Here is a 14,700-nt window from a genome sequence, read left to right as displayed (position 1 = left end):
AAATATAAGCAAGATCTCGTTCTAGATTTTGACGAAATATGGTCTTTATGCAGCAATTTCTAAATTAATAAAAATAATCATCTTACGTCGAACAAGTAACGTCTTTGTTGCCAATACGCGTTTGCTGTAACGGTCCATTGTACGGACATCAAAGTATATTCATTTAAAAGAAACATCCAACTTTATTTTTTTAAATAAACAATTATATGAATTTTAAAATATTAAACAAACAAAATATTTAATGCTCAAATTTGTGTTAATTATTTTTAAATATTTTTTTATAGAAATATATTTATATTTTCAATAAATTATGTAAAAAAATGGAAATATATCATTATGAAGACACCTATTTTATTTATCTATTATTCCACTTAAAAATTATTATATCATGATTTGAACTTGCATGGACAAATGTCCATGCATCTAGAAGTAGTATCAATTGAAATAAACCTCCACATTATTATATCATTATATCATATTACTTTTATTTTTGATTATTCTAATACTTATCCTATCCTTGTAAAAAAAGGAGGATTTTCTTTACGTTTTCATATTGGGTTGGATTCAACTCGGTAGCATTTATTTGTATTAACTTTTTGGATTACACTCCATGATCCATGGTTGCAATGAGAGAGCTATAAAAAGAAAATAGATGAAAATATAAACCAAGGAAAGTTGAATAAATAGTATTTAACCTTCCTTGGTTTGAATTTTCATCTTTTTGCTTTCCACCACTTTCTCATTTTGATGATAGATTGTGGAGTGTGATCCAAAAATTGATACAAATAAATGGTATGTAATTGAATCCGGAAGCATAATACATTTTTTATGTCCTTATAGACTAGAGAAATCTTATATCTCTAGATATAAATTATTATAAACTAAAATAACTTTAATATATTAATTAAATAAATTAAATATTTAAATATACATCTAGAAAAAAACAAAAAATAAAATATTAAAAAAATTATTCAAGTTTTTTTTTCTCTCTGTTCTTATATTACTTACTAGAGACCAAAAACCCCGTTGAAGGAGTCACCTTTTTTAGTGCACAAAAAAACAGATTTGTGGACGTATTAATCCACAGCATCGTGTGGCCATCGAAGAAGACCAAATCATTTTTAGATTCTACGTCAAAACAGTTGGGAAATGCATGCTACTTCTTTCTCTCTTTCGTCTTTCGTCCTTACCACTCATGACAACTCTCCAAACTATAAAAATACACTAAAAATTAAAAAAATTGCAGTCAATTACCCAATAACCACCTAACTAACAACTAAACAAGGCAAAATTGACGAAATAGACAAAGAATGAAAGATTCAGAGATATTATAATCTCCTTTCGCTATATAAACTGGATAACATGGTTGTATCAATTACATTTTTGCAGGTAAAGCTCAGCTGCACAGAATTTCAATATCTCAGGAATAAGGTCTTTACTGAAAACCTTTCAAATTTTTATATGTGAGTTGAGATACCAAAGATTGAGAATAATAATGTCCCAATAAAATTTATTTATGTTCAGTTTGAGAGACATTAGAATAAGATTATAACGATTAATGGTGAAAAGTACTTTTTAAAATTTTATATAAATTGATTTTCACCATTCGAAGGGAGAATAAGGTGATCGGTGAAAGGAGTTGAATGGTCCGACTCGAATGATACTTTTATACTTCATTTTATTTAAAATTTAATACGTAAATATTTTATTTTTATTAATAAAAAGTTACCTTTTAATTAGTTTGAAAGTAGCCCCAGTGAGAAGCTTTCTACTTTAAATAACTTGTCCAAATTTAGAACTCTTTTCGGAGATCAAAATGTCGTCCTGCTTCTGAACTCCTCTGATCTGTCTTAGTTTGCATAGTTATATCATTTTTTACGATCTTTTTGTTATTTCATTTATAAGATTTATTACTGATTTAGTTATGGTTGGAAAATGAAAGGAAATAATAGGGAGTAGGAGTAGGAGATATGGTGCGTGGCCCATGTTGCGAGGAGAAGGAAGTGAAGAAAGGGCCATGGACTGCTGAAGAGGATGAGAAGTTGATCGACTATATTCACAAGCACGGCATTGGTAAATGGCATAAGCTTCCAAAGCATGCAGGTTTGTCATCATTTCATAAAATGTTTAATTGGAATAAATTATAATGGAATATTTTATTGTTGTTATTCTACTGCTAGAATTCAAATAAAACCAGCAATATAGAATTTGGAAGTTATTTTTTAATATTTTTCATAAAATATTATTTACTGTTATCACTTTTTCATGTACTTTCGTGTATATGTGTATGTGTCTATGTGTATGTGTATATGTATATGAATGTATACATGATTAATATTTTTTTTTATGTTTTATGAGTTGTTAAAAGAACATAAAAATGGTGTACATACCCTACTCCCTTGTAAGATTTGAACTTGTGACCTTTCTTTTAAGAACACAAGTTCTCCTCTACTAGACCAATTATAATACAAGGGTTTTAGATACACTTGGTGATTATCGTAGTATGGTCATGGCATTCCGTAAGGGTGTCAAATAATTAGTTTTAGAAAATATGGGTTAAATTGTATTTAACTTGCATGATTTTGGTGTGAAAAATTATTTATTTTTAATTAAATTAGAGTTGAGATTAAGAAAGTACCTTTAAGATTACACAAATTTTAAACAATACAAGATTATATAGTATAGAAAAAACAATAGTTTCATGATCATGGTAAGACCATCATTGTGAAGGAAAATTTCTCTTATTGATATATACAAAGTGATATATAGAAGATTTGGAATGCCACTTATAAATAATCCACCCCATTTTGTATATGCTTCATAATGTCCAATACGTACATTAATCACATTAATTAAATAATTCTTTTTTGCCTATCATATTGAGACAATATATTATGTCACATTTAAGTAATAAAAAATATAAATATAAGCCTTTAAGATTAGATTGACTATTGAAACACAAGCATGGTAGTGAAAAGTTTGATTCCCTTGGATTTACCCAACAAGAGTGGTGGACACATATATTAACTATTTACTTTACTTAGCGATAGATTTTAATACTTTACTTTGTAAATCCCATCAAATATTAATTATTAGATTTTAAAAAATACTCGTACATGTGAAACAAAATATTACTTTAGAAATGAATCCCATAAAACTATTTCTTGATATTATGATTATTGATATTAAATAAACTGATAAACAACATAACCTATCATCATAATCCTTACTATATTATACTCATATACTATGCGTTTCTTGAATTATTTTATTACATATATGCATTATATATTTTAGATTTCTTGTGACCCATTAAAAATTTAACAAATAATTAGTGGTGATGAAATCTAATTAAAAAACTGTTTTAATACCATTATAATTATTTTTAAAGTGTATTCATGTTTTTTCAATCATTATTTATATATTTCAATTGTATTTTAGTACTTGTGGTTAGGCTAGTATTATTGCAATAGATTGTATTCAATTTTTGTTAACTGATTATTTTTTAAAGTAAAGATGCATAATATTTAACTTTCTAAATTACCAAAATTATTTTTCTTCAATCATTGTATGAAAAATTTACATCTTATTAACGGATTTCATGGATCCACTAATCTAAATGAATTTTTTTAGGCAGTTTTAGGTATAGTAACATAATCTTTAGGTACAAATTATTTAGAATCTATATCTAATATTTTTAAGTTAAATATTATATAAATAAATAAACATATATATAATATAAAAATATAAATTAACAATATTATTTTATCATGCAATCTAATAATATTAAAGTTTGATAGTAAAATAATGTTATTAATAATATAATATTAATATTTATAATAATAAATCCACCCACTTATTTAATATGATTTTTTTTTTTTTAGAAATTATTTAATTTGTATAAATAAGATATGTTATAGGTATAAATTATATTTTTTTGTTAATATAATATTGTTAATTTTATAAATATATATTTTTATTATTTTAATTTTTCTTGTATAAAAATTCAAATCTTCTGCAATACAAAAAAAAAAAAAACAAATATTATTATATAAATGTACTACATATTTTAAGTTTCTTGTGACTCAATAAATATTAGAAAAATTACAATATAAAATAATAAATCATGAAATATAATTAAAAAATGGTTATGACATCATTATAATGAGTTTTAAAGTTTATTAGTACTTTTTCAATCATTATTCCTATATGTCAATTGCTTGTTTTATATGATTTTTTTTTTCATTTATTATTTATTTTGTAGGACTTAACATTGATTATAGCTATAAATTATATTTTAAATTTTTTATTATATATAATTTATTTTTTAGATATATATGTATTTTAGTTTTAACTTTTGTATTATATAAAAGTTAAAAGAATAACTATTTAAATATAATGATATAATTTGAATATTTTATAACAATAAATTTTATGTCAATTATTTTTTACTTTTATATTAGTTATGTACACAATTATTTATGAATGCTATTTTAAAATTTTAAAAGAAAATGATCATTTTTTAAATTTTTTTAATCAAATTAATAGCAAATCATAGGTAGATATTATTTATGAGTTTGGTAGATTAGAAAGGTCTTTCTCTAATCAATTTTTTTTAATGAACTCAAATTTTGGTACAAATGATTTCAATCAATATTTGAATGATTTTAACCACTTTGTCAAGTTGATGTTAGCTAAAATTGAATTTGCAATTAATTAAACTCATAAACCTCCCAATAAATATAATTTACACTTTTTACCATTAAAAAATAAATTATAGATTAAATTTTAAATAAAACCTTTCAATTCTTCAAAAGATAAACTTATTTATTATTCCATTTAGAAAGTGGACTTCATGTAAGGACACTTTCAATATCTCATAATTAGTAATATTAGATTATAATTAGTTTGAAATAATTTAAAACCAGTTAATTGAATGTACGGGAAGAGAAAATAAATTAAATAATAATAATAAAATATATTTTTAATTTTTTATGTATTTAAATATCACAAACACATCAAATTAAATACTTCTATTTTTTATACCTTGAACCTAATAAACATGATTTAACCAAAAATAAATAAATAATAAAAAAAATTTGAAGAGAGAGCCCTACAAAATCCGTCATACTTGTTGAGAAGTCAACAAGACAGGAAACATTATATAAATAATAATAATAACTATTTATATAAGCAGTTCCATAGAGATAGCAACATCAATACTACAAAACTGGCTGAAGCTGAATTGCGCACCAAGTTTCATAATACAAAAAGAAAGATGGGGGCTGAGGCAAATTACACAGGAATATTTTAAAATCTGTTTATCTACTTTTAAATAGTTATTGTGCTTGTTAATCTTTCCAAACGTATACAAGTAAATGGAAACTGATATTATAGATTAGAAATGTACTGATATATGACACGTGCAGGATTAATGAGATGTGGGAAAAGCTGTCGTCTACGGTGGATCAACTATTTACAGCCAAATATAAAGAGGGGAAACTTTTCTGAGCAAGAAGAAGAAACAATATTACTCCACCATGCAAGGCTTGGAAACAAGTAATTTTCAAATATAAATAAAAATGTCTCCCTTCCATTCCATACATATATTAAGATTGTGATTAATTATTTTGCTAACACAATATTATTTGATCAGGTGGTCTGAAATAGCGAGGCAACTTCCTGGTCGTACAGACAATGACATAAAGAATTACTGGAATACCCGCATGAAGAGAAAGTTAAAAGACACGACGGTGATGAGAAACATGCTTTTTGCTTCTCCAACTCCACTATATTCTTATTTTGCATCTTTGGAGATTGAAGCGAGGATTGGCAGGCACTTTATGAACTTTGTTGCAAATAGAAACCCTAACCTAGATCTTAATTTGCCTATGCCTGAAAATCCAGCTTCTGTGTCCTTAAATTCTATGCCTCCGCGTCAACACTATTTGCCACTTAGTGCTCAGTGCTCAGACCAGAGTTTTATCCAAAGTGACCCAAAGGATATTGTTTCTGAAATGGCTAATCAAAGTGGTGATAACAAGCTTGTGCGGAGAGAAAGTAATTCAGATTCACATTTCACTGCTGTACCAACTGAATATATTAACGAAGCACAGCCACATATTTGTTCTTCTACTATGGTAAACACCAGCAACAATGAAGACCCATTCTTGGACTTTACAGAGTTCTCAGACAACTCCTGCATGGAAATAACAGAAACCAAAATGCCAACATATTTAATGAGCATGGAAGATTTTGACGACTACTGGACAAATATGTCAGCTTAGGCTTAGAATAGAATAGCTCTACAGTCCTTGAATATAGTTGATTTGTCTTAATTCATTGTAATGTGGCATATGGACAGGCTGTTTCACTGATTCTAGGGATTTGTTTTTGTATAATTGGTGTATGAGTTTATCTATACGCAGAAAGAAATTGGTTCATTTTTCATTTGTACACGAAAGATTTAGTCAATATTAATGATAATGGCCACGTAGTTTTAGCTGTATAATATAAATGTTTTTTTATTATTAAAAAATGTAGTTTTATTATTTTATTAAAATAAATATAAATTTTACAAGAAAATGATAGTATTAAATTATCATTCATTTAATCTAATAGATAAAAATGGTTAAAATTTCATCGTATAAAAATATGAAATACTTTTTATGGTTATTTTTTTTTAAATATAGCTATCATTAAACTGCTCTCTCTAAATGTGAGTAATAGTAAAATAACTTCTATTACTAAGAAAAATGGGAGAAAAATGGGTGGTAGCAATCAACAAGAAAATACCTAGAAAAATACTTTAAAAGCAAATCCAATATGACCTAAATTTAATCAAATGATCAAATCTGATAAAAAAATGAATTGTATTTGGATGAAAAGGACATACAAACATGAATATATTTTCACCTAATAAAAAATATGCTTTGTGTTAGTGTAAACAAGATTATTATCAAACTAGTTAAGACTAGTTTTGACCTTTTTACACTTGGTTTAAGTTTACCTAGGCTAGTTGAGTTACTTGTCTCACCTCATGTGGTGTAGACGTGTGTACTCCCTTGTGGAGACATCTTGTGCATGCACACTTGCCACTTGCTCATATGCATGTCAAGTGAGCTACAAGTGTTGCATGATTCGAGGGTTAGTTAATGGTTGTGTCCAACCATCTCATGTCCTTCTCCTTTCCTACTTATGCAAGGATTTGTTCTCATAATCATTGAGCAATCTAGATAAATCTTTTTGGTTTAGATTAACTTCATTCATTTGTGCTTGTTGTTTATTTCTTAGATTCTGGAAAATCATTTCACTTTACAAGAATGGTAAAATAATGGAACCAAGATACAAATTAGAGGTTAGAAATAGGTGATTAAATCATGTTATGATTTAGAATACTATGAAATGAGTCACAACATGTGGTTTGGTCCTTGTCTTGATGCAATCATGTGAATTAATCGTCTACTAGTATAACTTTCTGAATCTACTCATTTGAACACTTTCGAACTTTTTTAGTGTGATTATTCATAGGAGATCCTTGAAATTTTCTTCAAGACAAACAATAGATACCTTGTGTGTTTTGGTCCTAAACTAGATCTGTTGTTCAAATTAGTCCAAGCGTCCTAGTCCTCTTTTGGTAAAGCCTTCCAACTCTACTTTCCTTCACTTTTAGATTTGCTTCTAAATTTGTTCATTCTTCAAAAGGACAATGATACTTTATTAAAAATTATGGGAAGGAGCTTAGATTATCTAAATAAAAATAAAGCTATTCTAGGAGAAAATAAGACGTCCCAATCATGCAAAAAAATGTAATGTAGATGTTGATCTAGTAAATTAAAAAGTGATGTCATTTTGAAATGATATGATATTTTATATAATCATATCTACTACTTGATGGAATTGAATGACCTAATATATGTCTTTAACTATATGTTTATAAGTTTAAATGATGTAATTTTTTTAATATTCAAGCCTAAAGGATAATAAATTATAAAAGAGTTAGGAAGAAAAAAGTTTAAATTCTAAAGGTGTTGGAGCATGATCATTTCTCATATTAGTTTAGGGTGAAAAGATCGTCATTTTTTTTTATCATTTTACAATATTGTAGTTTATGATGAAAATTTATTAATTGATTTTATTTGGGCACGAGTTTATTTTTTTTACAAATAAGTTAGATTGAGTACCACAACTATACATTTTTTTACTTGTGTACAAAGCAACATATCAAAAAGCTATTAAATATTTGGTATTTTCTTTAATTATTTATATTTTCCACCACCTTTTTGTACACGTGAATCATCTTTGCCAAAGTAAATATGCAATAGAATTTAACAAAGCATGAAATTATATAATAAGATTCTTTGTAGGCACCTCATTATCTTTGTGTATCCACAAAAATATCATTTTCAACATTTGCATATAATCTATTAGATGTATAGTTTGTATTAATTTTTTACGTTAAAAATCCAAATCATTATTCAAAGATCACACTAGGTTTGAATTCAAAATACTATAATAAGTTATAAGATTGAACAAGATGCCATCATACATAAGGTTATATGGTGTGAGAATCACTTGGAATTCAAAAGTTGTGCTTAAGGAAAATAGCATAGAATAGATTATGATGCATAAGGTGATGTAAATTTATAATATGTTGAAGAATAATATTGCATAATGTAGGTTTTTAGTTTTTATTTTTATATTTTTGGCAGTTTTATGGGTAAATAATGGCTTTATATAGCCAAAGCACATCAATGTAAAATCCATATTTCAAATGTGAAATTTATATTTTTTTTCTATCTACAATGGTTTAGATTTAAATTATTTTTTCTTCATTTGGTATAAGAGTATCTATTCTCTTTGTGAATTTGATAGTATTGTGCATTGAAGAAATTGTATGATGGATTTCTCAATCTACTTTGTGGAGTGTTAGTGTAGTTAACTTCTTGCTTTTCTCATGACTTATGGAGATGACTATGTTGCATGCACTTTGTATGTATAATATAACTAACACAATCAACAATTTACCTTGTTCACTCCACCAATGGGCCCACTGCAATTAGTTCATGCAATTGTTCTTTTTATTCTATTCTATGCAGACTTGAATAGTTAATCACATAATTTTTATTTATTCTTCCTACTCTGTTTTCCCTGCAATTTTATTTTTTAGTTTCTATTTTTTTATTAGACAAATCTATATTATGTTGTGTAGTTATAGCTATAATATTTCATGTTATCAAAGCTTGAGAGTTAGGAAGAAGAAGCATAACCATTTTTTTTGTAGATACCAAAGAGTAGAGTTCAAAGAATGAGATTTCCAACTTCTTCTATTCTCATGCCATTACGAATGGAAGCCAAATATTTTTCTTTAGCTTAGAAATACATGCTTGTATTGAATAGTCATGGATATAAAGGTTGAACCTAATTCTACAATTGAAAAATATAAATATTTCAATAGGATGGATGAGGCCTTTGGTCTTTGATGTCTCCAAAATTATTGTTTCATGTTGAAGCACGCACAAAGCCAAATGAGGTTTGAACTAAGTTGGAGACTCTTTTTGGGAAGAAAGATTATTTGTAGGCTCACATCCTAGAAAATGAGCTTAGCTCATTATATTTGAGTAGTTTTGGAAATATTCATGACTTTTTCACAAAGTTTAAGGCCTTATTACTCCAATTGAAAGGAAGTGGAATTGATAAATCCAAGCAAGAAAAAAAATTAATTCTTGCTATTATATCAGAATTGGGTCTAGAATATGATGTATTTGTCTCAACCTTTAAGACAATTAGGTTTACAATAGGATAAACTTAGAATATTCCCACACTCAATGCCTTTATTGAGTCATTGATAAATGAGTAAGACAAGTTCATAAAGATGGGGAAATAAAAAATTTCTAAAGGTCATGCAAGTAGGAAGAATTATTTTAAATCAAATCAAAAGTTCAAAGGTAAAGGGAAGAAGGATCCAAATCCAAGAGAGGAAGGAAATCTCAAATCTCCAAATGGATCTACTCTCTCTAAGAAAAATAAGGATAACAAGGGAAAATCAAAGTGCATCTATTGAAACCATGGTTATCATTCATAATCACAATGCATGAAGAAGACCATTAACCTCATGGCACAAACACTTTATTAGAATAATCTTGGTAACCTTATTCTAGAAATTTATTAGAAGAAGAAGGAAGAGAAAGTACTAGAAACAAGAGATGATGTACATGCATTAATTGCTATTCATTCTTCTCTAGATGCATGGATCATTGACTCTGGAGCTTCACATTACCTAACCACAACAAAAAATTCTTTCTCCTTTTTAAAACCATATTTTGGTCCTCCTATTCTCATGTGTGATGACTTTACAATAGACGCAATAGGAACAGGGAGGGTAGATGTTAGAATTGGAAGTTTTAAGAATGTATTGCACATTCAAAAGATTTCTTTTAATATTATCCCTATCTATCAAATGACACATGATTTCCCTAAAGGAGATTTGAATTCGCCCTAGATTTGGTCAGAATATTTGACATGCAATACAACTCCAAGATTATTGCTTGTAAGGGGAATCATCAATCTCATTTGTACATTTTTTCTAAATTTGTTGCAAAATCAGATTCTACTTTATTACTAACACATGCAAATGATGAAAGTAAAATTTGGCATGAAATATTTGGTTATTTAAACTTGAGATACATGCAATAACTTAGAAAATAGAGAATGGTGAAATGATTGTTACATATGTATGCTTTGTTGTCATTGATGTCAAACAGTGTGGTCTAGATGGGTTCTGGTCTGGACATTAGTTGAGTTGGATACAATGTTGATCTTTTTGCAGTTATGATTTTTTACTAGAGGTTTCTTTGACTGCTTCTATGGTTTGGATGTAAAAAGGTTGTGTTGGTAGTTTATCTAATTGATATCATCTTATTTTTTTATGCTAAGGATAGTTAGAAACTTTATCCACGTGGTTTGAGTGTTGCCTATTTTGGTCTGGACTCTTTCATTTATGTAATAACATGATTAGTACATGTGTTTGGAGTTAGAAATAACATATCCTTTTTGGTTTGGTGATTGTGTGTGAAGTATTATTTTGGTCTAGTGTTGAACATTGGATGTTGGTTTAGGTCTAGTTTATGTTCCATGTTTTATATTTTTGTCTAGTTGTATATCTTGGGTAGAAAATATACAGACACATTACAATCTATCTTTTGGCTATCTTGATGTGAATGTTTATTATCGTGCCTGTGAAGTGTATACCTGTTCTTGCAACACAAAACACTCAATAGATCATTATAAGCATGGTTAGTGAATTTAAAGAAAAGAAAGATAAAACCATAGCTAAGCGTTCTATCGCCTCCTAGTAAATGCGAGTATCAATTTTGCTCTCAGATTTGGTTATGCAAATTCCAGTGACCTGACTACACTTAAATGGAGGATTTAAATAATAATGATGCATTTAAGCTAGCAATGATAATGATTAAGCTACATTATAAGAAAATTAAGCTGGAAATAAGCTAAAATTAAGCTATAAAATGATAAACTAAGATTGCATGTGCCTATAGTAACAATACTTGAAATGCAGATGAGATGGGATCGGGATTATTTGAACTCAAAAATGCGGTCTATTTATAGGATTTCCAAGGCCAGGGGTGAGGTGGCAGGAATCAACAATCAAGATTAATTCTGAAGATATCAATGGTTAAATTGGAGGAGCTTGGCAAAGAGGTCAGATTAAAGGGGACAATGTCATCTCCATGGTGACAAGTGTCAAGAGCCTTCTAGAAGAAGTTGGATGAAAGGGAACATTTTTCATCTCTATGGTGACAAGTGTCAAGAGGCTTCTAGAAGAAGTTGGATGAAAGGGAACACTTAGTGACAAGTGTCACAAAGCTTTGCTCATGAGAGGGCAAAGTGTCCAAGGAAAGGGGACATGGTGGTTAGGATGTGCAAGCTAGGATGGAGTTAATTAAACCTGGGGTTAGATGGAATGAGTTAGGTGTAGAAGGGGTTAGGTTAGGTGGCTAGAAGTTAGGAGAATTTGAATTTAAAATTTCAAATAATAGGAAAAGGCTAATTAATCTCAACAACTCATTATTGATTTGTTTTAATTAATTATGGGATTTAGAAGAAATGAATTTGATGATGAATTTGATGGAGTGAATTAATTAATTAAAGGGGATTATGAAAATAAACTTATTAAATAAATCCTTAGATTTATTAATAAGTAGATGAAAGGGGGAATTTAATCAAATTGCTCAGTGAATTCAATTAAATTGCGAAGGGGGATTAATTAAATAATTGCTTATTTAATTAATTATCTTCAGACCATTTGTAGGTGTATACATTTTTCCCCTCTTTGAAGCGAGGTGTGATGATGCATTGATTCAAAGAATAATCTCATTTTGATGATGATATTGGTTCGATAGGATGACCCATTTTTAGGTGTATACAGTTTTGCCCCTCTTTGAAGCGAGGTGTGATGATGTGTTGATTCAAAGAATTATCTCATTTTGATGATGATATTGGTTTGATAGGATACCCCAACTCTTGATTGATAAAATCCAACATGATGATGCCCCCTCAGGAGATCAATTGAGATAATTGATCTTTGGAGTTATTGGATGATTGCGAAATTGATGTCCCGATTAGAAATGATTTGATTTCTACAACTGTGTTTGATGAAAATGTGAGTTCTATAATCATGGTGATGTGGTTCTTGATTATTGATAAAGTTTGATTGAATTGATTGATAAGATCAAGATTCAGTCTGGTTTCAGGAATGACACCTCCTATATAAGACAAAGATGATCAAAGCGTCTAGTTTCAGGAATAATATATCCTATATAAGACATGATCAAAATGTATGGTTTCAGAAAAGATACATCCTATATAAGACATGAGAAAATCAATTTAGATGTGGTTGATTGATAAGGTTAATAAGATTGATTGGATAAAGAACTGACAATTTGTTGATATCAGGTTGTTGAATGATTCTGATATGCTAATGTTGGTTCATCTTGAGAGGGTACCATAAGATTTTCGCTGGGTTGACAATATCTGCAGAAATATGAGTCCTCAGTCTGATTGTGTATACACTTGTGATGATACCTTGATGATTCCTACGAAATATTTAACCTTGGATAAAAGGAGCATGCGGGATCCCATGCAAGAATTAAATGCAAGCTAAATGAAAAGCTACGAGTGGACTAGTCACTAGATTATTTCCTTTTTGTCATCATTGAGATTTTTAAAATGTAGGAAGTGAGTGAAAAGATCGATGGTATAATTAAACCATGATGACCTGAGCACTGCTTTCCTGATTTTTGATATGGCAAGTTAGCACAAGCACTGAGGTATAATTGAACTGAGATGACCTAAGTGTTGCTTGCATAAAATAGGCAGTATTAATCATTTCAATACGCAAATCAGAAATATCTTCAATGATACTCTGATGATCATGTTCTGAGACAAATTTGCACATATTAATGATTAATTTATAGACAACAGACAAGAAAAATATCATGTTTCTTCCTTGTCCCTCTAGTCAAAGACATCCTAGAGTCACTCAGAAATCATGATAGTGAAAATAAATTATAGAAAAGTTGAACAATCATGTTAAAATCATTAGCCAAAATATATCATCGATGCATTTAGGCTGATTTTTTGATAGTTTGATGGTTGATAATTTGATCTCGTGTTCAATGTTGGATATGTCACAGTTTTCGCTTGTTAAGAGTTGTCTAACTATTTGTTCTACCTATTTGATTAAGCTCAAAAACATTGAGAAGTTTTGCCCCCAGCTAAGTGCAGGATTTTGTCCCAAGCCTAGAAACAAATTTGTTATGATATACCCAATGATCCAAACCATGGTGAGAGAGTAGTTGCGATGCCTACATATGTACAAAGGCTTTATGATGCATACAAAACAACACTGATGGAAAATGAATGAATGCAAGTGGAAAGATGTATGAAATAATAGATGAAAGAGCTAGCTGACAGATAGTGCCTATTTGCCAGGTTTTCATTGTCTATTTTTATTGCACTTTTTCTCATATTTGATTTTTTGAGATTTTCTACTTTTTCACTTTTTTTTTTTTTTTCAGACATAGAACTTCTTTAGATGCATGCTATTGATTGGTTCCTTGATCTGATCTTCATCCTATGTTGATAGTTGATATGCTCCTGATCCAAATAGTGCTATGATCACAAATGGACCTGACCAGTTTGGTTCAAACTTTCCTTTCTTTTCTCGATCTTCCTGGTTGTGTGGATTTTATTTTAGTACTAGTTCTCCCACTTGAAAGATTCGTGGTTTGACCCTGTGGTTATAGATCTGACACATTATTTGTTGATATACCTTTATATGATCAAAGGCATTTTATCTTCGTTCATGGATTAGTTCTAACTCTTGCAGTCTAGATACTCGTTGTTCTTCATCTGGGATGAGACCTTTTAATGATACTTGTAGAGAGGGTATCTCTACTTCTATTGGTAGTATGGCTTCTGATCCATAAACAAGAGATAAAGGTGTGGCACCTGGGTGTGTGCAGATACTAGTATGGTAGGCCCATAGAGCAGGATTCAATTGGATATGCCAATCTTTTCCAGCATCGTTTACTGTCTTTTTGAGGATTTTCAGAATAGTTTTGTTTGATGCTTCTGCTTTCCCATTCCCTTGTGGATAGTAGGGTGTGGAGAATCTGTGTT

The 14,700-nt window shown here is 29.0% G+C and overlaps 1 protein-coding gene across 1 annotated transcript; it reads left to right on the top strand.

The window, feature by feature from the left end:
* Positions 1–1,970: 1,970 nt before the first annotated feature.
* LOC131068909 (transcription factor MYB102-like) lies at positions 1,971–7,050 on the top strand. The gene is made up of 4 exons (XM_058004194.1): positions 1,971–2,103; positions 5,430–5,559; positions 5,657–5,737; positions 7,014–7,050. Exons 1-4 carry the CDS (start codon positions 1,971–1,973, stop codon positions 7,048–7,050), a joined length of 381 nt encoding a protein of 126 aa, XP_057860177.1.
* Positions 7,051–14,700: the final 7,650 nt, after the last annotated feature.

The sequence above is a fragment of the Cryptomeria japonica genome, chromosome 7 (genome assembly GCF_030272615.1).
Source record: "Cryptomeria japonica chromosome 7, Sugi_1.0, whole genome shotgun sequence".
In the NCBI taxonomy this organism is placed as follows: domain Eukaryota; kingdom Viridiplantae; phylum Streptophyta; class Pinopsida; order Cupressales; family Cupressaceae; genus Cryptomeria; species Cryptomeria japonica.
This window is presented reverse-complemented; position numbering and strand designations above follow the sequence as displayed.